At 40.4% G+C, this 25,913-nt stretch overlaps 1 protein-coding gene across 1 annotated transcript in view; it reads right to left on the reverse strand.

Annotated features, from left to right (window-relative positions):
* Positions 1–1,852: 1,852 nt before the first annotated feature.
* Positions 1,853–25,913, reverse strand: part of LOC129361096 (nebulin-like) — a 64,179-nt gene continuing 40,118 nt past the window's right edge. Inside the window, 31 exon segments of the mRNA XM_055031755.1 lie at positions 1,853–2,675; positions 3,184–3,287; positions 3,383–3,523; positions 4,478–4,570; positions 6,061–6,247; positions 6,990–7,097; positions 7,496–7,588; positions 8,734–8,826; positions 9,490–9,582; positions 9,889–9,981; positions 11,115–11,207; positions 11,652–11,756; positions 11,989–12,093; positions 12,178–12,282; positions 13,442–13,555; positions 14,150–14,260; positions 15,454–15,564; positions 17,121–17,225; positions 18,513–18,617; positions 19,657–19,761; positions 20,588–20,701; positions 22,666–22,770; positions 23,559–23,660; positions 23,767–23,877; positions 23,965–24,075; positions 24,195–24,299; positions 24,387–24,491; positions 24,585–24,689; positions 24,781–24,885; positions 25,580–25,687; positions 25,779–25,880. Coding sequence (XP_054887730.1) covers positions 2,502–2,675; positions 3,184–3,287; positions 3,383–3,523; positions 4,478–4,570; positions 6,061–6,247; positions 6,990–7,097; positions 7,496–7,588; positions 8,734–8,826; positions 9,490–9,582; positions 9,889–9,981; positions 11,115–11,207; positions 11,652–11,756; positions 11,989–12,093; positions 12,178–12,282; positions 13,442–13,555; positions 14,150–14,260; positions 15,454–15,564; positions 17,121–17,225; positions 18,513–18,617; positions 19,657–19,761; positions 20,588–20,701; positions 22,666–22,770; positions 23,559–23,660; positions 23,767–23,877; positions 23,965–24,075; positions 24,195–24,299; positions 24,387–24,491; positions 24,585–24,689; positions 24,781–24,885; positions 25,580–25,687; positions 25,779–25,880 — 3,411 coding nt within the window. The 3' untranslated portion in view covers positions 1,853–2,501.

Raw genomic sequence — 25,913 nt, forward strand, 5'->3', positions numbered from 1 at the left:
AGAAGGAAAATTGAGGACTGAAACAGATTGTGGAATGTCTCAGATCTAAGATCAAGTGCTCCAAGTCTTGTGCAAGTGCTTAAAGGAAACCAGACATACAAGCACAATATGACACACTGGAAACACGAAACAATGCACTCTGTGCCCAGCTAATGTCGATTCGTGAGGAGCTTGATGAGGGAGAGCTCAAAATGCAAGGACGAGAGAAATGAAATGCATTTTTTTTGGAATTAACGTCTCAAGCTAAAAATCCACCTCAAGATAGACCTGAGAAGGCCAGAGAGGAGGATGGACACCCAGTATGGAGAGGGACGACCTTTGGGAGGAAATAACCTTCTTACTTCCAAATATGAGAGAGCTTGTCAAGAAATCCAGAACATAAGCAGGGAGAACATGGATTTGATGTTTGAAAAGGACCTGCTTAGAGAAAGGCTGCTCAAAAAGGAATGAGGACAACCAGAAACCACAATCAGGCTGGGAAAATTTGGAAGTGTAGGTACCGTTTTAAAGACGATGTACCACAAGGGAACACTAAGATAATGTGTTCCCTCATAGAGCTTGAATTCCTCAGGTTGGTCTGGTAAAACTGGTTCCTTCCTCTAACCGGCTGTTCTCGAATTGCTGGTTGTTGGGGTTTACAGGTTGTTCTGTAATTGCTGGTTGTTCTGGTTAACTGGTTGTTCTTGGAATTACTGGTTTTTGGTGATTCTTGAATTATTCGTTGCTCTTGAGTTACTCTTGTTCTAGCTGGTAGTTCTTGAAATGCTTGTTGTGCTTTAGTTACTAGTTGTTCTGGTTAACTGTTTGTTCTTCAATTGCTGGTTGTTCTTGACCTCCTGGCGCTGCGCCATTTCAGTCGACCTCCTTTAGGGTTTAAACCCAGAAAAACTCTAAACAAAATGATACTCGAGTTTAACACAGAAACAGTTTCATGTTATAAATGTGCTTTTCACAAAACACTTCTAAATTACCTTACAGCAGCACATCACCTTTCTCATCAGCGTCTCACCAGTTGCAAATACCTCTTTGACAAACAACATTGAGTAATTTGGATGAATTCTGACAAATATAATAAAATGTACACTTGGAGTGCGCCAATTACAGTTTTCTGGCCAATCTTGAGCCTCTCCCACCCCGGACTAACGGTTTCACCCCCTCCTTCGATCGTTCGTCGTTCTGATGCTTTAAAATTAACATCCATATTCCCTGCTTCTTGCTCAGCCCAGTAAGCTCACACAAAGTCATCAGTTTTTACCCAAAGAGCAGGATCAGTACTGTACGGATTATCCGTGGTCATCATTGTCCTTCCGCCACCTCTGACTCCTTGGGCACCGGATCAGTCAGAGATCCAGGTTCTGGTGGACCATAGAACCCTGTTAGCCAGGCTAAGGTCTTGAGAAGCGGGGAGAGACGATGATTCTGTTCCATGTCCAATATGAGTTTTAAAAAACCCTGTCACCTTGGATATTTTCTTCATCACCTATAGGACCGACTTTGGGCACCACCGACTTTGGGCACCACCGAATTAGGGCGTAAACCTACTGGCAAAATTTGTATGTACAAATCATGAACAGGTTGGGCATCAATACTTGTGTTGATTGATGGAAACTATTGAATCTTAACATTGGAATTGTCCACACTGAATAATACGGCAATAAAAGCCTTGATTTATACATAAATCCAGATAAATTTGTGGGGTTTTTTTTACATTTCAGTGCTGTATATTCAAGTATTTCTAAAGTCGGTAAAACCACGATAGGGTTTTTTTTTGTCAGCTATCAATATCTAGTCACCAAATGTTTGCATGTAAATAAACAAAAGTGATGGATACAAAAGAAAAGGAGGCAGAATGTTGCAGGAGGTTGTGTGTTTTATTAACTACTGATTAAACGTAGAGGTCGGCCTTCAGTCAGGACCCAAATAATCGGAAGAAACAAAACACACATAAAATGCTAACAGCCAGCCTTCATTTTAAAAGAAGGCTTAATTCATACAACTCTTTTGGAGTGGTTTGATCGTGGAGGATGTGAGTGGCACAACTAACTCTGATTCATTAAACTCATTCAGATCTTAGTCATTACTGGGTTCAGTCCAGAGTTCTCAGAAGTTAAACGGCGGCTTGGACAAAAACGGGACATTAAATTACGGTATCAAATCGTTAAAATGTACAAAACAGTGGGGGTCAGGTTGTCTGCTAGCGAGTCGTTGTTTCCCCGCAGCGGGGTCTTGGAACGATCTGAAACAGTCTGTCATCTATAGTAGGCGTGTTGTGTGAAACCGGTGTTGAACGTCACGTCATGAAGCTTATGTCACATCCACAGGAAGCACGGCAACAGACTTAACGAGAAGCACAGCACAATTCAAATACTGTTGAAGAGCAACAAGACGGTGAAAAGCTACAGAGTGCACTACGCTACGGTTGGGAAGGCAGGAAGACCGGTCAGCTTGCCCTGTGGATGGGTCTCGCCCACTCTGGAGGGACGATGGGCGGGCTTTGTCTCTCAGATGGCTTCCACGTAGTTGGCGGGCAGCATGCCGGTCTTGCCGGTGCGCTGCACGGTGCCGTACATCCAGCCCTCGTCGATGGACTGCACGTTGACGATGACGTCGCCGTCTTTGAACGACACCTCGTCGCTGTCTGCCGCCACGTAGTCGTACATGGCGCGCACGGTTTTCTGAAGGGAGCAAAGAGACGGAGGGGTTTGAGAAGAGTCTGATGTAGGAAGACGATTTTTGAAATAATTGCAAACTAATTTAGTAATCGATTAATCATATGCAGATTCAAAAATGTCTCTTGTTGAAAGAACAAGACTCAGCAAGAATTAAGTAGAAACTGTACAAAAATATCTACATTTAGCAATTAAAATGAAAAAAAATAGTTGTTTGTTCAACCCAAAACTCAACTGGACTAAATTCACACGGTTCAAATTACTGTCAAAAAATAAAAATAAAAACCTATTAAGCATTTTTTGCTCTTCTTAGTTAATCCAAATTATAGTCAACAGATCACCCAAACACTCTATTGATAAGTCAAATATAGATGTTGATGTTAGTAAACAAATTTTGATCAGATTTATTGTCAGAATAGACGATGGGTTAATGCCTAGAATAATTTCAACATATATTTAATTCTTATTCTTTAAAAATCACTTAAATGACATGAGATGACTGTGTCCTACTGACCCCAGTGGTGGACGGATGTGATGGGACGGAGGAGACGGTGGTCTGCTGGGTGGCCACGGACGATGACCTCTGCTGCACCTCCACAGTCCTGGTCTGCTGGTAGCCTGCAGACATCCGACAAACGGCCGGGTAAGGGACATTCGCAGCACAAATAAAGCTCAAAACCGAAAACGGCTAAAGTGTCTCGTTTGATTGTGACCCGTTGAGCTGGCCATGAAGCCGTTGCTGTAGAGAGACAGGTGGTGGTCGACGTCCTGCGACACCTCAGACTTCTCGTCGGCCATGCCGCTCAGGGCGCTGGTGGAGCGCGAGTGCTCCTTGCTGCGGCGCTGTGCTTGTACTGTCGGGTCGGAGGAAACCAGGTCAGAACGGGCGAAACGAACAGGACATTTGAAACAGACATTTAGACCAACAGCAAGCTATTCACAAATGAACTTTTACATTCTTTTGTATTTATGTTTGCTTTACAAGGAAAGACCGACTTCAGGTATATTTAGTAAGAGACACTTTAGATTACCGTATTTTTCATGAGATATATTTTACGGTTCCTATTTTTATAAGTTTTACTTTTCCACTTTTCTCAACTTAGCTATTTAAAGGTGATTTTTTGTGTGTGTGTATTCAATTAAGAAATATAAAATCAAAACGTTCACCATATATTTGATGTTTCTAAAATTAAAGAGTTTATGGAGCAGTGAAAATAGAAAACAGACCAAAGAACAAATCAATCAACAAAAAAGGAAAGGAAGGACACAAAGAAGGAAGGAGAGAACAAAAAAAAGCAAAGATAAAAGAGGAACGAATGAATCGTAAAAAGTGATCAAAGGAAAGACATAAAGAAGAAAATTTAAAGGACACAGAATAGCAGGTATTACAGACACAAGGAGAGAAATAAAAAGGACAAATACCAGGAAATAAATCAAGAAAAGAAAGAAAGAAAGGACACAGGGAAGAAAAAATGGTGAGGAGGGAGGAAAGAATGATGGAGAGGAAGAAAAAACAGAAAAGGTAAGACAAGGATGAAGTGAAAGTAAACGAGGGCACAAAGCAAGAAAAAGTAGAAATGAAGGAAGGTATGAGAGCAGAAAGACAGAAACAATAAAGTACACAAGAAAGAAAGAAAGGAAGAAATAAAAACATAATTTCTTCTTTTTGCATATCTGGAAAATCACCAATACTAATCAATTTTTTACTTTCCAGGTTAAGTTTTTTTTTCTTGTTTTATAAATCCAAACCTCCGTCTTTTTTCGATGAACCAGTTTAGAAAGTTTTCCTCTCTGGATGAGAATCTCACCTGACATCATGTGCAAACTCCTGGACTGGATGTTGTCCTCTGCTGGGTCGTAGTCGAACACGGAGCCGGGGTTGGTGCGCCACACCCGCAGATCTACACACACACACACACACACACACATACACACACACACACATACACACACACACACACACACACACACACACACACACACACACACACACACACACACACACACACACACACACACACACACACACACACGCACGCACACACACACACGCATACACACATACACACACACACACACATACACACATACACGCACACATACACACACACACACACACGCAAACACGTTTGTCTCGCTGTCTTTGCAGAGACTTTCCATTGACTTCAAATCATTTCTACAGCAGAACCCAAACCAAAACTCAATTCACACCGAAACTTTACCCCAAAATCAAAAACAGCATTTCCTCTGTCTGATCTAAGATCAAGCGCTCAGAGTCTCGCGCAAGTGATATGATATATTGGAAAGACAAAGCAATGCGCTCCGTGACCAGCTCGTGTCGGTTTGGGAGGAGCTTCTTGAGACAGAGCGCAAATACAAGGACGAGAAAAATGAAATGCATTTTTTATCAGTCGGTCATCAGTGTCTCAGGCTAAAAATCCAGGAGCTTCTGATAGACCTGAAAAGGGCAGAGATGAAGATGGACACCCAGTCTGGATAGAGGGACGACCTTTTCAAGCAATCCAGGACATTTGGTGATTGAAAATGTCCTGCTTAGAGAAAGGCTGGCTCAAAAAGAACAGGAGGACAACCAGGAACCACAATCAGTACTGGGAAAACTCAGTAAGAGGGTAGGTATCGTTTTAAAGATGACGTACCACAAGGGAACATCATGGACCTTCTAATTCCTCTGATTGGTCTGCTAAAACTGGTGCCTTGCTCTAACCGGTTGTTCTTCAGTTACTGGTTGTTCTGGAATTGTTGGTTGTTTTCTTAATCCCCCTGTCAACATTTCTTCGCCTCGGGCCCCAGCATTGGCCCGCCACACTCTCGCCGCACTGATCTCTGTCGCTGTTCCCTCCCAGCTCATGGTTCATCGTCTCCCCGTTTCACCACCGCCGTCCATCGCATTGCCTTCCCACCGGTTCCCCGCTCTGGTTCAGCCACTCAACAGCTTCTCATCACCACCTACCATCGGATTTCTCATATAATTTAAAGACCCGCCCCTGTGTTAATAGACAAACAATCCTTCTTATTTGATTACATTCCACTTGGAAAAACGTGAAGATCAGGAAAATGTCCTCATGTTTCACAAAAGAGCTCCATTTGTTGATGAAAATGGTCTACAGGTTGCATACAAGCACACAAACACACACAGCTCGACATTAGAGCCAACACAGAACTGACAAACCCTCTCTGTTTGTCACAGAGAGGGTAATAAAAAAAAGAAACCTGCGTATTTGACACTAAGAACAGAAGTTAGTCTATTTTCAAAAAACAAATAGACACTGCTCAGTAAACCTAGGGAGCTAGAGACAATCCAAACATTTACGTTAGCTTATGAGCTTTAAATATTGAAATCATTTCCATCCTGGCGTTGAGCTCTCCGTACCGGTGATGGTCTCCTGGTCGTGCTCCATGGCGCGTCTCCTCTCCATCTCCACCACGCGCCGCTGGATGCCACGGTAGCTGATGTCGCTGAAGTCCTGCGTATTCTTCTTGACGCGCTCTGTCACGGGGTCAGAGGTCGTGGGGGTGAAGCTGCCTTTGCTCTTCTCAAAGTCCTCGTGGTATTTTACCTGCAGGAGTCAAATCAAACTTATTTGCGAGTTAAGCGTTTTGTTTTATGATCCTAGCTCTTCAAACCTAAATTTATTCTATGATTTTTTAAAAATGTTTTTTTAACTAAAAAATAGAAGGAAAAAGATTCACTTTATTGACAAATAAAATCCTGTAAGGTCAGTCCAGATGAGACCAGTGTTAAACGCTTTGACATGCATGCAAAGCTCTTTGTGTGGTGGGAAAACTAAAACTGCGCATTACCTTGAACACACCACGCCCACAAGGTCAGAGATGGTGGCGGCAGCGTCATGCTGTAAAGGCCCAGCTAATACTGGATTCATTTGGTGAAAACGACCAAAGACCAAACTGGAAACTAGCAAAACTAGAACACTGATTCTGATTTCCCATCCAGTCTGAAGGAGCTTGTGTAAGAAGATAAAGAAATGTTCAGAATAACTTACTTTTAACTCTAATCTAATCTAGTTGTGTTTTTTTATTCAAATGTAACACCAATGAAAATACCAAAAAATAAATGTAAAAAAAAAAAGCATTGGACTGGATGAGTGCAATAAACGATGTTTATACGTTCAGATCTTACTTCCTGTTCAGGGTCTGGTTTCCTGTTAGCACTGATAATCTGTGTGCATTTATTCATGAGAATAAAGTAAATATCTGCGACGACTCGGTTCGTTGGCTCCATCACCGAACAGCTGGTTCCACTCTAACTCCACTTAATAGAAAATAGGAAGAAGATCTTACTCCGGAGATGATGCGCTGCGTCTCTCTGACGCGCCTCATCTCGGGCGTGTCCAGAACGAAGGCGGCCTTGCCCTGCACCTGCCGGCGGAAGCTGTCCGAGTACAGCACCTGGAAGAGGAGGAGCACAGCGGGCCAAGGTCAGGAATCCCAGCTCCGCGAACGCATCGAGAGCGGACGCACAAAGGTCAGAGGATTACTGGGAAATCAGACAAATGAATTAGCAAGAGAGATTTCTCTTTTCTTTTACTACTATTATTATTATTATTAGGAGATGAAGAGTTAGGAAGAAAAACAGCGTTATGCTTCAATTTTTTTTGCGGGCACATAAAAAAAGATGAAACGGAGCAGTCTGGAGGACAAAAGAGGTTATGGATTAAACGTATTCGGAGAAAAGTGCAGTGGGGAAAATTAATGAGATTAACTAAAGCAAAAAAGGGTGAAGGTGAAGTGGGCTCGGTTAGGAAAAGGTTAAAAGGTTTTCTCAGAGAGGGGGTTCTGGAAGGTACCGAGCTAATGTTTTCCTGGTTCCTTTTGACCCGCTCCATCTCAGGAGTAAAGACCACGGGCGTTCCCTTGGCAGAACTGTCCTTATACAACACCTACAGGACAAGAAGCACATCAGAAAACTCTTAACACACCCGCTGGAGCTCACAGACACCGTGGTCTCTTCGAGCTCGAACTCGTTACAAACGAGAGAGAAAACCAGAATGCTTCTCAGGAGGATGTCGGCTGTGGGAATAATAATAACGAAAAAAAAACCATACAATCAATAAGAATTTAGATTCTCATTTTGCTGGAATGTTAAAAGTCGATCATGGAGGGAAAAAAAGCTTAGCTGCAGGTTAGGAAATATTGTATTAATAAAGGCCAAAGAGGCAGGAATGATGAAGAAGATTAAAGGATAAAAAGCAGCGGTGTCAAACTCATTTTGGTTTGGGGCCAAATCAAGATCATGAGTGCTCTTAAAGGGCCGGTTGTGACAGAATGTATTGATACAATCTGATCACACACTGTTAAAATGTCAATGAATTCTTAAAATTAAATAATATTATTGAACATCTTTTCAGTCCCTGCAGGATTTTTCTGACTTTTTAGAATAAAAATCAAAGTGTTTATGGCACTGATATGGAAATATTTGTGATATTTGCTCTTATTTATAAGATGGTAAACATGACTTCTTCTCACTGTATGGATCATGATGCGTCTATAATATGGATCATGGATTATAATCTGACATCAAATAAGGCAGAGAGAGCTGCTTAGTACAAGTAAGGAAGTTTTTGACAATGTTTAAGAAAAAGCTAGAATAAATTCCCAATTTTAATTTTTAAAAAAGTGCTGGTATTTGTTGATTTTGTGTGAATTTCCACAACATTCTCAAATAACTGGAGGGATTGTTTTACGTAATTTGGCAGTAAACAGATAAAAACTGCACTGATTTGACTGATAACATCATATTTACACACACTTTGTATTGAGTCCAGAATCTAGAGGGCCACATAAAAAAAGCTGTGGCGGGCCAGATTTGGCCCATGCGCCTCGAGTTTGACACACGTGATACAAAGGAACAGGAGAGAGAAAGATGGAAATTACAGCAAAATGAGGTCATTCAGGAGCTCAAGAATCTGCAGACTGAGCCTTAAATAAAGATGGATGCAATGAGGTGGAGGAGAGTCATGATGGAAACTACTATCTACGCTCAAAAGGTTAGGAGCACACGGGGGGGTCGGCTTCGGTCCACTACCGAGCTGATGTGCCTCTGGGTTTCTCTGACCCGCTTCACCTCGGGCAGGTCCGGTATGGCCGTGCCTCGACCCAGAGAGTCCTTGTATTTTATCTGGCAGACAAATATTGAAGGGTTGTATGCAGGGACAGAAGAAAAAAAGAATAACTATGAAAGAAAAACACACACACACACAGATACAGAAGACCAACAACAAAACAATGAAGCAGAGACAAACAGACACAGCAAAAAATTAAAGAAATTAAAAAGGAGAATGTCGAGAAAAATTGTATCTAGCATCCCAGCGCAGTCTTTGATTTTAAGTGTAGGGGAATTTTAGTCTCACCTTGGAAACACTCTTGTGTCCAAGTTTGAAGTCCAAGGTTAAATTTGACCAGGCTCTAATTTGAAATTAAATTTGAGTCTGGTCAAATTTAACCTCAAGTTGACTTAAGGCAAAATTGAGGAATTTATTGGTTTTTTTAAACCACAATCACTGAAGACGTAGATCGGACAATCATCTGAATCTGTTCAAAAGACTCAAATGCAGGATTTAAACTGCAGCAGTCACATGACATCCATGATTAGTTCATGTAAACTTGCGGGTATCAGAGGGTTTGATGAGTCAGTTCTCGACGTCTGGATGACTAGAGGAGATTCAGGTGGAGATACAAAGGAACAGGAGAGAGAAAGGTGTTCGGGGGTGAGGGGGGTGAAGAGTGAGGCAGGTGGGCAGGCGGATGAAGGGAACCTAGCGGGTCGGGTTCTGTAAGGTACCGTGCTAATGTTCTGCTGATTGCGTTTGACTCGCTCCATCTCCGGCGTCTCCGGCACGGACGTGCCCTGTCCCACTCCTTCTTTGTAACGATGCTTGAACGACACAGCACAGGAACAGTCACACACGGCGGCGGCGCGACCCGGCGGGAGGTTAGTGTTCAGATCGGGAGGAGAGGAAGAACATCAAAAACCAGACGGGAAAATAACGGGGGGGGGAACAATGTTGTTTTTTTTTAAATTAAGTTTGAAATCATTTCTGGTAGGAAAAGAAGGAATGATATATGGAACATAGTTAAGATGGAGGAGGAAAAATCAACTCTAGAAAGCAAAAGTGATTTTTGATTTTTTTTGTGAGGGATGATAATCAGGAGGAGGGTCACTGCAGTGGTTTTCCTCTACCAGACTGATATTCTTCTGGGTTTCTCGGACCCGCTTCACCTCGGGCAGGTCTGGTATGGTTGTGCCTTGACCCACAGACTCCTTGTATTGTATCTGCCCATTGCAAACGTCACAAAGGTACAGCGTGAGATAGCATCCTGCGACCGTCCACGTTCATTCTTATTCAAACACAAGAACTATGGATAACGAAAAACGGTTAAATCACTGACTTTCCACCTGACGTTAATGAAATTTAGTAGCAACGCCACCAAAGTTCCTGCAGGTGATGAAAATGTTAATTCATGGGTAGAAATTATGTGATAGTTGAGTCCCTGCAAATCGTGACACTTATCGGCACTTCTGGTAAAAATGTGCTGTTTCTAAATGAGCTTGTATCTTTTGCGTTGTTTGAGGTCTAAAAGCTCTGCATCTTCATCGTTATTTTCACCGTTTCACATTTTTTGCAAATACATACAAAATATTTGCCTGGAATTTCAGAGACGTGTTGTCAGTAGTTCACAGAACAAAAGAACCAAATTAATTTTACTCAAACATAGACCTATAAAGAGTAAGATCAGAGAAACTGACCATTTTAAGTGCTCTCTTAATTTGTTCCAGAGCTCTACGTTTACGGATTTATACCTTGATCAAATTAAATTAAAAACTATAGAATAAAAACATGCTCCAGTTACATTTATGTCAAAAGATATTATTAAATGTACCCCGATATCTCTGCCGCCGACATTTTAGGTAAAAACAAACCTTTTCTGAATATATTTTTCACACAGTATAAATAAACTGTAAATGAAAGTTAGATTAAACTTTTTTTGTTGAGAGATTAAAGTGCTGCAGCAATAAAATAAAACTGAAATCCTTTTTTTAATCAGGGTACCAGTAAATGTGGCAGGTGCTGCACGTCCTTGTTAAAGTAAATAAGGAACCCGACATAAATTCAAAGCAATTTATCCAGTTCCTGAGTATTCAAACTTATGGCCAGAAAACTGCTGTGCTTGACTTTTTGCCAGATTATCTCATTAGCTTCATCCTCCGATTAGGACGAAGCCAACAAATCTCCAAAAAGAACCGCTAGAAATTAGCTTCAAATGAAAAGCTGAACTGGAAATGCTCATGGGAAGATATTAAAGATGAAGTCAGTTCAAGTCTTATTCCCAGTTGCTCGACAATGAGGGAGCATGGATGGAGAACTGAGGAGACGGAGGGGGGGCAGGGCCACTCGTTGGGAATACCGTGCTAATGTTGCGCTGGTTGCGTTTTACTCTCTCCATCTCAGGGGTCTCAGGCAGAGCCGTCCCTCCGCCCACGTCTTCTTTGTAATGAATCTTTGTGAGGATGTGGGACGAGAAGCATGAACGAGGGGTTAGCCTGATCTTCCATCTGACTCTAAATTATCTCTGATTTAAGCAAAGAGAAAAAGCAAAAACATTGACAGCACACGCCGACATACAAAAAAAACAACAAAAAAAACCCCCCAACAAAAAACGGAAAAGCGAATTCAAAGCACACAACAAAACACAAATATCCCAAATGGAGACACACAGGCTCGGCACTAGCGGCTTCAAGCGTTAGTCTACAGGAGCATTTTAGTTGCTGTATTTTTACAAAGAGTGGCTTAATTACTCGTTCCATGAAGAGATGGGAGTTTCATGTCAGAGTTTGTTAAAATGAGGAAAGACAAACCCAAAAAAGATTAAAGATGTAAAAGTGGGTTATCAAAAATGGTAAAAAGAAAAGAAAGAAAAAAGCAACTATCACGGAATAAATACCAAGCTGAAATTCTTTGTATTTTCTTTAACACGGAGCATTTCTGGAGTGTCCTTAACAGTAAACACTTTGCCCTTTGTGTTTTTTAGGTCAATCTGGTATTGAAGCTATAAGAAGAAGGGAAAACGGTGAGGTTAAAACGTTTCACAGCAGAAAACAGTAGAAAATAACACTGTTTCTATGGGACCGATTAACAAAGCGAACAACACGCAAGAGGACTTTGAGAAACAAAAAAGCATAAAAGGATCTAAAATATCTTCACATCTCTTTACAAACCCGATGCGGAATCACTGGATGTAAGAGTGACTGAGCGGACGGAGGGCGTCTTCTGCAACTTACAGTGCTGAAGTTCCTCTGGTTCTCACGGACTCTCTGCATCTCTGGAGTGTCCAGGACCGGCACGTAGTGAGACATCGTCTTCTCAGCTTCCTCTTTGTATTTTTTCTGTTTCGACAACACGAGCAGAATGAAAGGCATGCCAGGGAGGAAGGAGGGGTTTAAAACAGACTCGTTTCGGCGGCAGCGTACCTGGCTGACGATGTTCCTCATCTGTTGAGCGTGGATGATGTCCGGCGTGTCGATGACGGTAGTGTAGCTGGCTCGGTCCATCTCGGCGATCTGCTTGTACTTAGTCTGCAGAACAGAAACTTTTAAGGAGGACTGAAAACACCAGATTTCGGTGTGCATGTCTTGGATCAAGCGTTTTACAAAAGTATCGGTGTCTGTTGAACGATAACAGATTTTGTCACAGTAACACTCTAACCTGTAATATATTTTCTTTCAATCAGACCAACAGAAGTTGCATCAAAAGGGCAGAGATGATTTCAAATATGACCAAACAAATTTCAGAAGGGCATAACTGTGAAGTGAAAGCAAAATGAAAAGGGTTTTGAACAATAATTGGAAGGGATTAAACGGGGAATTTGTATTTTTACCCGTTCTTCTTTGCGAAATAGCTCGAGCTCAATCCGATGGGACGGCGTTTTGCCTCAGACTCCCAACTAGATTAAAGTGTGGACTTTGCTCAGGTTATTGTAGCAACTTAAATCTCCTTCAACAAATTTACTCGGCTTGAGGTCGGACTGTGTGGACACACTGGAAGGTGGACATCCGCCTCAGTCTCAAGTCTTTTAATTGTTCAACAATTAAGAGACAATCAATCGTCATAATTTAACATTTTAGCTCAGTCTGTCTTAACAACTCTGACCATCCTCCCTGTCTTTGCTAAAGCGCGGTGAACCCACAGCCTTCTGCTGCCACTACCATGTGTCAAGGTAGGGGTGAAGTGAGCAAGCAGAAAAATCATCAGAATTAACAACAAAGACTTGAAGACATCCGTCTATGTGAAATGATGTATACAATGTGTTGACTTGATTAAAATAAATATTTTTTCAAAAATATTACAATTTATTTAGTAAATAAACTAGAAATACTAGTTTATAGTTGATATTTATCATTAATTATGAATTCTAATTCTGAAGAATGTTTGCATATTTAATTAATAAATTATAATAACCTGGTTAATAAACACAGATGACTGGTTTCACTTGTTTTAATGTGCAAATATGAGCGCAAACAAGGCTGTAAACACACACACTCCAAATCCTTTCAGGTTTATATTTGGAAAAGAAGCTCAAATCCTTCCATCTCACAATTATGCATTACTTTGTGTTATTTATTTTTAAAGACAAACTCTCAATCAAATACACTGATTGTGTCACATTACAGTGACACAATCGGGAAAGGTATTTATATTTTTGAACGCATTCAGCAGATGTTACTCAGAACAGACCTGGCTGAGGATTTCGGTGGCGTTCCTGGCTCGCATAAAGTCCGGAGTGTCGGTCGCCAAAGCCAGCATTCCTTTGCCCTTGATCTCCTGCTCCAGTGCCTTCTTGTACTCTCTCTGTAAATGCAAGCGGCAGCTTTGTTACTCACCAAACAGACGCACTGAAAACTAATTGCGCTTTCATACTGAGGAAGGCCGCAAAACCCCTAGGGGGACGGGAACAGAGGAGGTTAGCAGGAATTAGCGACAGGATTTAGGGGAAACATGGGAGAGAGGAAGGTGTGGCGCTCCAATAAAGATGCTAAATGAAAAAAAGAGTTAAGATAGTCAAGAGGATGTTGCATCACAATTAGTTCTTTGTTGAGATAATTTCAAATACAACCAAACAAATTTCTACAAATTTGAGTTTAACTACACCAAAACGAACATGTTTATTTTCTTAAAGAAAGTTAGCTCAGATGTGACCTTTTTTTTTTTTTTTTTAAACAGTCAAGTTTTTTTATACAAAGTGACATAAAATAAGATGTAAAATTGCGGGGGGAGACAAGATTTGAGGAAAATTCTTCCAAACTAAGGAGCAGTGGAACATTAGTCTTGTCAAAAAGCAGGAAGTGAGGCGATGCAGCTGAGGTGAGAGCAGGATGGGGGGAGTGTTAGGGGAAGTCAGAGGAGAGCGTGACGCCACCGCCATCACCTCTCGGTCAGTCGTACCTCACACAGGATCTGAGTGGCATTCTTTGCCCTCAAAAGCTCCGGAGTTTCCTCCAGTACAGTTAGCCCTTTACCCTTCACTCCCTCCTCTAGATCCTTCCTGTACTCTTTCTACACCATGGAAGAAAGACAAGAGAGACTGCAGAGACGGCCGCACAGGCAGGCAAGGCCGAAGCATACGGACAATCAAGGCTCAAAGTCACCAATATCTCAACAACAACTAAAAAAATAAGACACTTATATTATTACAGAGAGAAACATTTTCAGTGGAGATGTTGTTGACTTTGGCAAGAATCCTGGAGATAGACAAGATGAAACAAATTTTACAGGATAAAACATAGGGCTGGGAGATAAATTCATCTAAAAAATTCATTTTTGAAGTTTTAATTTCTGGGAAAAACCTGGATTTCATTCTTTTTTCCCCACTAATTTAAAACAAAAAAAAGTTCAAAGTGATATCATCATCTTGTCTGCAACTTATATTTTAGTTTGGACTTTGAATTTGAGTCCACTCCATGACCAAATGTAGCAGTCAGGGTAAGATGTCCTTAATGATTTGTATTACAATAATAAAGCCATAACATGAAAATAATATGGTTGTAGGAAAACAAGTTTTTTTATTATTAAATTTTTTTCCACATAATTTTAAGACATTTTCCTAATAAAATCTTTATTCTGTTAATATTAAGACTACATTGTTGCAATTAAAATATATATATATATCATAGCCTGGCCCTCTTGCTCAGAAATGATGATTGAAATAAAAGATTGAAAAATATTTTTTTCCAAGAGAAAAAAAACTTAAAATGAGATCTGGTATATATATATATATATATATATATATATATATATATATATATATATATATATATATATATATATATATATATATATATATATATGTAAATATATATCAGACACATCAGATCTTTTATTTTGAAGCCATATCGCCCAGCCCTAATAAAACACGTAACATAGTTTGAAAACAGCATTTCACAGAAAACATCACCTCTTTAATAAAACTGTGACATGCACTCATACAGGATGCTGCTGCTGCATAAAGAGGAGCTTTAGACGTCAGTGGATGCAGCACTAACTTCTCTGTAAAGCATGCAGCGGGGTGGGGAGATGTTGGGTCAAACGAGCAAGCATCTTTAAAAAAAATGAAAGCAATAAAACCCCTGAAAAGGAAAACTCAGAGGGTGAAAGGTGTGAAAGTAGAGAGGGACTTCGGTTGTGATACAGTCTTAGTAATGATGAGGAAGAAGGGGGCAAATTAACGGGATAAACCATCCTTCTGTTACCTCGCTGGCTATTTTGGTGGCGTGTCTGACATGAATCATGGCAGGGGTGACCTCCAAGCCTGAGAGGTTCTTTCCCCTCATGAACTCCTCATAGTCCTTCTTATAGTCTTTCTATTGGCCATAAAGACACAGACAGACAGACAGAGCTCAAACACATGCAGGCAGAGCAGGGCTGAAGTGCAGTGACAGCACCGTCGCCAAAACAGAGATTTTTTAGCCTTTCTGGTCCAACGCTTGACAGAAATCTAAACACATAAGTTCATATATACCACGCTGTACTATAAGCCGCACTTACAATAAAAATAATTGTAAAAAACTTGAAACGTACATCTATAAGCCGTACCGGGCTATAAGCCGCTGGTATCGCCGCCGCTCTTGGTTTTGAAAGGACCCAACAGAGGGCAGCAGAGGGCAGCGTCCTCAGAAATCTGCTGGATTTGTGAGGACGCTGCCCTCCATGGTTTTGTACATGTTTACGTACAGCGGCTCTAATTCCCTCCTGTACTGCCAGATCAATATCCTTTAACTTAAAAGCGGCATAATATGAGTTTGAAGAAATTTCTCCGTCATGCCTGCTGCTAGCATGAGCTTGTTCTGAATTAAAATTAGCACTTTCTTCTATGATTTCCAATTTCACTTCCAATGATTCACTTCCTGCTAAAGCGGGTTGAAGAAAAATCAACAGAAAAGCCGCACTGGCCTAAAAGCTGCATGGTTCAAAGTGTGGGAAAAAAGTTGCGGCTTATAGTCTGAAAAATACGATAATTAATCACTGAAGCTCAACTAATACGCAGGCCAAATCCTCCCTGTTCACAAATAGTTGACTGTATGTGAACTGTGTGTTGCACAAAATAACATCCAAGTTTCAATTAACGATTAAAAAAAAATTAAAAGTCAATCATCAATATAGAAAGTAATGAGTAAATAAAAACATGAACATGTAAAATAGAAGTAGTTGGGACTGAAAACTGGTGAGATAAATATTGTCAAACGTCACACCACAACTGAAAATATTACATTTTTTGACTCCTCAAGCATTTTATAACAAAATGTATCTATTGATAGCACTTTGGATAAATTATGCATGTATTAAATAACCTTTTTGAGATCGTAGCCATGGCTTTTCATGTTCATAAATGAATAAGTACTGAGAACTTGCAGGAAGACTACATATGATTCAAGCTATACATCTGTAAACTTGACTGACAGTTTCAAAGGAAACTCCAGGAGGTGAGTGGAAACCTGAGCTTAAATAGTGTATTGTCAGGGCCGGCTGTCCGTCTTTACATCAGGCTTCATAGGAAAGCCATAGATCCGTTTTACCGTTGACTTCCTGACATCATAACTGAAGTCAATTGGAGATGCACATCAAATTTAAACACTTTTTGGCTGAATTATATTCTGAGCTCAGCTAGCTATGAAAGAAAGCACAATGAATGCAAAAATGATTGTTTTTAGGTGTCACAAAGGTAATTACAAATCAAAACGGAGTGACTAAATCATTCTTCAAAACTCCCAACAACTCCTGTAAGGTTGTGGTTGACAACCAGCCGAAAAGCTTAAGCTGCCAACAAGGAGCTCTACATTTTGGATCTATTGAGACTCGAAGGAGTCATTGAAGCGAAGCCGGCAGCTGCTTTCAGCACGAGGGTGAGGAGAGTCTTTACCTGGCTCTGCATGTGCTGGGCCTCCTTAGCGGTCACATAAGTTGGAGTCTCAAAGTCCAGCATGGGTTTGCCCTTCTCCTTCTCGTACTTCTCCTTGTATTTAACCTGAAACGGCCCAAACAGAGCGCAGTGTAAAATAAGCTTGATTTAAATGTTGCCATCTAAAAGCTTGGACATTCAAATCTGCATGTGTATGTTTCACATTTAAACCAATGTATGAGGTAGGGATTGTCCCAATCCAATCCCAAGTGTTAGATTGGGGTCTAATGTAAAACCTTTTTTATCTTTTTGAATGTTATTGTTCTGCCCTATTAGCATAATGTAAGCACAATCTCCCTAGCCAAACTGCTCCTTACTTTATTGCTCTAAAGTCGGGATGTTAAGCTCATTTTCTTTTTGGGCCAAATCAAAACCATGAATGTTATTTAAACAAAACTGTTAAAATATTTTTAAAAAATCTTAAAATTAAATAATATTCAATCCCTAAAGGATTTGGTGATTGTTTTTATGATCCCCCCCAATATAAATCAAAGTGTTTGTGCTTTTTACGACTCGCCGTATCATTTAGGATTACAACTTGACATCAAGAAAATCTTAAGCAGCTGTTTGGTAGAAGTAAGAAATATCGCCACCTGCGGGTGGGAGTAAACAATCACTTATATCCAAATATGGCAACAAACTCACAATTATGTATCAGCGCGAAAAAGGAATTTGTTGGTTTTGTGTGAATTCACAAGAAGCAGGAGGCAATAAATAGATAAAAACTGCTTTGATTTGGCTGATATTTAAACAGGCTGTTATCTTGACTGTTCTATTTATGTGTCACATTGGAGTCTAGAGGGCCACATAAAAAGCTGCAGCGGGCCAGATTTGGCCCCCGGGCCTTGAGTTTGACGTGCTCAACAGGATCTAGGTTCTTCCGGAACAATGACCATGCATTTTTCCTCTTTAGAGTGACATTGCAGATTCATCTCAGTCTGTTTCGAGTGACCCAGATGGCTGTCTGTAACTGAGCGCAGCGCAGAGAGCAGCTGAAACACCCAGTCATTAAATTCTACTATGTTCAATGAAAAAGCACTAAGTTTGTGAAGCAGGAAAACATTTCCTGTGCGCTTTGTCTAGACATGACCAACAGTAAAAATTTTAAAAAAAAAATCAGTCGTATTCAAATTGTGTGTTAGCGTTGCTAACTTCAGCCTAGCTTTTCAGAGTAGAAACATTGTAAGCAGGATAGAGGAGTAACACTATCAAACGGGGAATATCTATACTTTTAAATTACCCCCCAAAAAAGAATAAATACAGATCGGGACATTCCTAGTATCGAGTGGAAGTTCAGACAAACTGGAAGATACTTTCAGGGTGTTTGTTGGTCCCACAGTTTGTACCACTTACGTTGCTCTGAAGCTCAGAGGCCTCCTTGAGATGAAGTTGCTCTGGTGTGTCAGGAATCATGTGGTAGTGACCCTTACTCTCCTCAAATTTCTTCTTGTAGCGGTACTACAGGGGATTCCCAGTAGAGTCAGGCAGCTCAGTACAGTAAATGACTTTCAGGGTGTTTGGCGAGAGCCTACTCCATTTCAAATGAAGGGCTCAGGCCGGACCTTGCAGGAGTATTCACACGCCTACAACTTTTCACATTTTATCACAGGAAAGCTTTAGGGGTTTTGTGTGATAGACCGATGCAAAGCAGAGCGAATTCTGGGGTGTACAGTTTCAGGCTGTGTCACATATTCTTAGCTACATTTAAGTCTGAACTTTGGCTAGACCACTCTAATACATGAAGATGCTCTCAGAGCCAAGCCATTTTATTGTAGCTCTGAGAGCATGTTTGGGTATTTGTCCCGCCGGAAGATGAATCTTCTCAATTCTTTTGTGGCCTCAGTATTTTTGACACCTTCTTTCTCTTCTTCATTATTTGTGTCATGTCCCCTGCGTGGCTTGTGGCGAACTTTAAAAAGGATTTTTTAAAGTAAAGGAGACCAAATGCACATGCATGCCACAATTTTCAGAGTTACATTTGAAAACTATCCTTCAACTCATGAATGAATCACTACATTTCATTGGTCTATCACGTAAAATCCTGTGAAGCTTGTGATTCCAACTTGACAAAATGTAAAAAGGGGGCGAAGGGCTAGGAATACTTTTGCAAGGCACTGCAGATATCATAAACAGCAGGACACGCTGACTTCAATCATTAATGCAAAGATGTTATAAATTAGAGGATAAAATGCTCGATAGACGTTGGATTTTATGTTAGGCGATCCTCAATCAAAGTGTGATTTTGACCTACAGGATTAAAAGTGAAGCATTAGATGTTAAAGGTGAGGAGGGTCGGGGTCACTACCAGATGAGGTCTGTAAGATTATGAGTGTTTAGATGAAGGATCCTAGAGTTTCAGACTATATGCGATGGTGAATGGTTCTGTTACTGTTTCGATAAACTACTGAGGGTGAACTGAAAGAAGGCAGCTGGGGTGGGAGAAGGAAAGGGTTAAATCGTGATGATGATGACGGCGGTGGTGGTGATGGTATCTTACGTCACTTGAGAGCTTGCTGGTGCTCAGACTGTGCTGCATGGACAGAGACTCGGCCATGTCAGTCACAGGTTTGTGGATCTTCTTCAGGTCACCTTTGTACTTCACCTGGGTGGCGTCAAGAGACGAAGTTTCAACGCAGTGAGCACCGAATCTTTGTCAGCCGATGCGACATCAGAGATCAGGTGTTGTTACATACATTTAGGAGGACTTGGCTTAATTAACTTTAGCTTATTCAAGATTTCATTGCTTTATTTCATTGCTTTTTGAGGACTTTTGATAATTGTAAAGGATAACCTTCCAGACCTCCTCAGAAGCAGCGTTCAGCTTCTATGCACCACAAATCTGGAACACGGTTCCAGAAAACTGCAAAACTGCTGAAACAATGACTTCCTGTAAGTCCAGACTAAAAACCCACCTGTTTGGTGTAGCTTTTGAAACATAATAGATAAAGAATTTAAATGATGGCACTTGATTTAATGTAACGTTTTGACTATTAGATTCTATGTTGCATGACTTTGTGTTTTTATGATCTAAAGCACTTAGAAATGCCTTGTTGCTGAAATGTGCTATAAAAATTTAATCTGATTTACTTGATTGATTGATAAGCAATCAAACCAGAGAGCTCTTTTTATCACAAATAATCTTTTTTTTAACAAAACATACTTGGTATTTGGTCAATTTAGCTAATTTCAAGACTCATTGTGATAAATATCACAATTAACCAATGAGGCCATATAATTCAGACGGCAAACTCTTAAGCATTTCAAGTTGATAAATTGAATGGTAAAATTAATTTAACTTATTCCCCTAAAGTGATTTGATCCTTGAAGAACTGTGCTCTGCTACACTTGTTACAATCCTTCAAACTTCGACGACCACCTCCACGTTTTTACACAGAAGCTGGCATGAAGCTGGTTCTGGGATTGCCTACCTCACTAGCCAGGTCATTGGCATCCTTCAGGGTTTTGTAAATCTTGCTCTCCTTCAGGTCAAATTGAGGTTTCTTCCCTTTCATCTCCTTGTCAAACTTCTCCTTGTACTTCACCTGGTCAGGCAGAAAGGCGACACACACTGGAAATCAGCATGAGCCCTGAGTCGGGACAAGCAAGTGGATTTACAGACTCGAAGTGACACAAAGACACGGTACGCAAGTGTGACCGAAAGGATTAGTGACTCAGATTTCTTGCAGGCAGTTTCTTTGCCTTGGACATGCTGTGTAACATTTGGCATCTATGGATTGTTCCAGTCCACATTTATTGTGACCCCCTGGTTGAATCTGTATGATGAAAACCATTCGTTCCTCTTTTTATTCACAGCAGCATAATATCACTCTTCATCAATCCAACCTTTTTACTCAAAATTTTGCTTAAAATAGTTAATTAACACAGGAATACATGTAGTAAAAATAACAACTGTACCCTCTAAAATTTTGCTTAAAATAGTTAATTAACACAGGAATGCATGTAGTAAAATTAAACGTTTTTGAAACCTATTCAGCTTGAGACTATGATCCTAGAACACAAGATGAATTTGTCTTAAAAAATAATGCACTTTTTCTTTTAATCAGGGATGACAATAAATGTAGCTGGTACTTTAAATGTTCTTAGATGTGCATGCAAGTATATTATTTTTATTAATCCAGGTATACATTTAATATTTGACCCCAATCAAAGGCTTATAAATGACAGGAATAATCAACATCTGAGCATGTAAAAACAATCTTAAAAGTTCAAGCTGATATTTGTCTCTTAGCTATTAAACATAAAGCATTGTTGATTTGTAAAAAATAAAGTACATTTTTAAACCTATTTCTGATGCTTTTAATCTGAACAAACTGATGTAGAGGTGATAGTTTCGTTTTTTGACCCACTTATTCAATTCATGCATAATAATACGTATGAAAAAACGTTCTCTATTATGTTCCACTGAACTAGTTGTGTATAAAGAATATTTTAAGAGCATAAATAACAAGCGAATACGATAAACATTTCAGAAATGAACAATTAGCATCCCCAAAGCTGTTAGCTTAGCTGAAGTCTACAAGGCTATGCTGCCCTCTAGTGTTCAAATCATAAATAAATCCCGGAAAAGTTCTCCGAGCCGAAACAAAGGCTACATAAAAATACGGCAGCAAAAGCTTCGGTTTCAGACTGTGAGCTGTCAGAAACACAAGGAAGGGTAACCTGAAACTGTTTTTAAAAAATCCAAAGGAATACAGTCTGAATACCAGTGCAGCTAGTGCATTTTCTAGGCTTAGCACTGAGTCACAGCTCGTCCGACTGAGGAAAACAAGGGATGCACACATAACCGAAGGGTGCAAACAAACAGCAAGGCAAATCAAAGCACAAAATAGTTTCATACACTGGATAAAAAAAAGAAGATGTTTTCAGACCCTGGTAGCTCAAAATACTTTAAAAAATAAAATACAATTCACTTTAAGAGACAGACAGATATCAGTATCCCTCAGTTTTAGGACATGCGACTCCTTACATCACTAGTCACCGCACTCATTTTCTTAATGTGCCGCATCAGTGGGGTATCATAGGAAGCTGCTCCATGGAGGGAGGCCTGGCCCTCCACCTACAAAGCCCAGCGAGGTTGTGGAATGAGGAGACAAAGACATTATGGGAACAGAGATGAGAGGAAAGAGATTAGAACGACTAGCGAGAGAGAAGAGGAGCGGAGAAAGAAGAGAGACACATGAGGTCAGGTTTAAGGATGGAGTTAGACATGTTAAACATGAATATATATTATGAAGTCACAGTGACAGATTAAAAGATGGATTTTAATACAAAGGTGAAAAGTAAGCACTATCAAAGAGCTGCTAGTTCAGTCGTTGTGCCAAGAGGAGTGCTGCTAAAAGCATCACATCTACCACAGCGAGGTAGTCTGAAAACTAAACCAATGAGGTACAAAAAAAGAACTTAAAAGAAATGTTAGCAGAAGGGGTGAGGTGTGTCTGTATCCTGAGATGTAGGGAGACAAAACGATTTATCTCTCTTGTTGTACCTGACTGGTCAGCTGGGACACATGGGTCGCCAAAGCGATGTCTGGCCGGTGGATCAGGGAGCCTCCACGACTGGCCTCTTCGCGCGCCTTTTCGCGGTAACCGATCTGACGGACGGAGGCGGAGACGAGAGTCAGAGCACCAGAAACAAACTCAACCGATGCAGCTGTGGGCTTGTTTTGGTTTCAGATTGGCAGATTAACGATGTGCTACGGTTAAAGGCGCTCGTGAAAACACACACAAAAAGCTAAAGAAGACTTTTATTCACAATATTTTAATTTGTGCAGTAATATCTCAAAGTGCCTAAGTAATTTGAATTATTTAAATCAACCAAAAACAAACGGTTATTGCTGCATGTACTATATTATTATTAATATTCAATTATTGTTGGTGTTTTTGTTATTAATGCTAGTATTCAACATTAAAACTAGCATTTTTAAATCTAGCTTCAATGCCAGCATAAAATACACTAGCATTGTATTTTAGAAGGAACATTATATTAGAAGAAATAACATTGTTCTAAATAATATTTCTTCATTAATTAGAAGGTATAATTATTGTTCATCCGCTGTAATTAAATTAAATGGATAACGTATTGATTTGCTAACTATTAAGTACTGGTTTATTTGTTATATGTATGAATTACACATATAATAAATGTAGGATTATGCATGTAATGGTGGATAAGGGGTAGGAACACTGATAGGTTTATACTTCCACCTCACCCTCTTGACCAGGTAAAACAAACATTTTGACATTTTGGTTGATGTTCAAAGTGTTTTTTTTCTTCATATTCAAAATATAAACAAGCCCATGGACAATATCTGAACTTTCACTTAGTCAAATCAAATCACCTTTTTCTCCCAAAAGATTTCTACGTGTATTTGATGCTTACATCACTGACGAGCTTCGCAGTCTGGGTGGCTTTCCTGATGTCAGGACGGTCCACTACAGTGGTGTAGTGCAGGTTGGCTTTGGCGTCCTTTTTGTAGGCGACCTATGGCACGACACAGAGAGAGAGAAAGAGAGAGAGAGAGAGAAAGTACAGTGTAGAGACCGAGCAGCACCTCAAAAGACAAACGTTCGTGTAGAAATACTCTCACATTGCTCTGACTCTTCGCCACGTCCATGGCGTGCTGAACATCAGGTGGCACGATCATTTGGTTGTACACCGACTTGCCTCTCTCCTTCTCAAACTTCTGTTTGTATTGTTTCTGTACGTTTGGGAGAACAAGAAAGTTTCACAGACGCAGTTCCAAGTCGTGGGCTGATTTGGGTACAACATAAAAAAAACGTCGTACCTCGCTGACCAGCTTCTTGACCTCCCTGCTGTGGGCGGTATCGCGGGTCTCAGCCAGCTTGGTGAATGAGCCGGACTGCATGATCTTCTTGCTTTCCTGCTTGTATTTGCTCTGAGAATGGATGTGGAAATGTCAAGACTCTCATCTGATGTTGATACGCTTTACTCCCAACAGAAAGTTTGGTAAAGATGTGCAAATAATGGTGTACCCGTTTATTTATTGGCCCTTACCTCTGATACCAGCGTGCGCACGGCTTTGGCATGGAGGATCTGAGGGGTATCCAGAACAGGTATGTAGTGGCCCTTTCCCTTCTCATACTTCTCTTTGTACTTCACCTGCAGAAGGTGGGCAAAAGAGGTGTTTGATTTGTTGATGTGACCTGGTCCATTCTTTCACGGATCACTGTCACAAGAACCACTTACGTCACTGGCCATTTCAGCATTTTGCTTGTACAGGAGCGTGTACTTGTCATCCGCTATAGGTATCACACAGCCCTTCATCATCTCTTTGTCATACTTGTACTCAACCTGTGAGTGAAATTATGTTCAGATCAATACTGACAAATGCACAAAGATATAGAAATAAATTACACTTACAAACAAACAAAACAATGGACTCACATCACTCTGCTGCAGAGTGTTTTTGGCAGCATTTATAAAATCTGGTCTGTCTGCTGTCCAGATCCACTTGTTCTTAGTTGCCTCGTACTTCTTCTTGTAGTCAAGCTAATAACAGAAACATAAGAAACACTTTATAATTGTTGCTAGAGTGTTTTGTGTTTCCAACAAGCATTGTCATTTTCTTATGGATGTTTACATTGCTGATGTTCTTGTAGGCCTCCTTGGCAGCACGGATGTCATGAGCCTCTGGGTCCATGTTGATCTGGGCTTTGCTCTTCTCGTACACCTCTTTGTATTTCAGCTGAAAGAGGAATCAAGATAAATAATTACAATAAAGAATAGACTGGTTATGGCCAATCGTCCTGAAGTTTTACCAAATGTTTAAAAGAGATGCCATAAAGCATGAAGAAAGGAGTGAATGGCTTCCTTCATCTGTATGAAGCTTAGCGTGATACACTGACAGGCGTTTTAAAAGTGTCGATGGAAAGTTGAGAGCTGCATGTTTGTTCAGCAGACAACTGAAGGCTGGCTAACTGAGCAGACAACCTGACTAATTAGCCAGCTAATATTGGCTTTATTGTTCTCACAGCATTTTGGACAGTGAAGCACATTCTCATAGAAACTACTACAACTATAAAATTAGTATTTCTGCTGAAATTAAATAAATAAAAGATTCTTTATCCTACCCGTAATATTTCAGTTTGTTACATTTCGGTTCAGTATAACAGGAGCTGTGAAAAAAATAATCAATTGGCTGTTTCAGTCAGAAGCAGCCAATCAGAGCACAGCTGCAGCGCATACACAAGCTTGACTGAGAATGCTAAGACCCTCCTTATGGCTCTGTTGAAATAAAACCTATGCAGGCTACTACAGCTTATGTTCTGTGACACAGTAATAAGTGCTGTGTTTCTTTTTGTAGATGCAAGGAATTAGATCAGGTTACAAATTTGTAGATGAAAACATATGTAGAAATGTGTCACAAGAGTGAAACTTACGTTGCTAGTGATCTCTTTGACCTTCTTCATGTGCTGCTGGTGTGGAGTGTCATAAGGCAAGGTGTATCCCTTAGCTTTGGTCTTGTTGTACTCCATCTTGTAGATGACCTAAGGAGAGACGAGGAACATTTCAGCAACAGAAATGACAAATAAAGAGAAAAATGGCAGTAAATGATAAGGAAACTCCACTAAAACTCACATCAGTGATCTTCTTGCTGCGTTTGTGAGTCTCGTACTCAGGAGTCTCCAAAACAGATGTGAACTTATCTTTGGCGCGCTCGTACTGCTCCCTGTACTTCCACTGAGGATGGACGAGTAAAGTTAGTGTAGCTCG

The sequence above is a fragment of the Poeciliopsis prolifica genome, unplaced genomic scaffold, assembly GCF_027474105.1.
Source record: "Poeciliopsis prolifica strain line A6 unplaced genomic scaffold, Auburn_PproV2 SCAFFOLD007, whole genome shotgun sequence".
Taxonomy (NCBI): domain Eukaryota; kingdom Metazoa; phylum Chordata; class Actinopteri; order Cyprinodontiformes; family Poeciliidae; genus Poeciliopsis; species Poeciliopsis prolifica.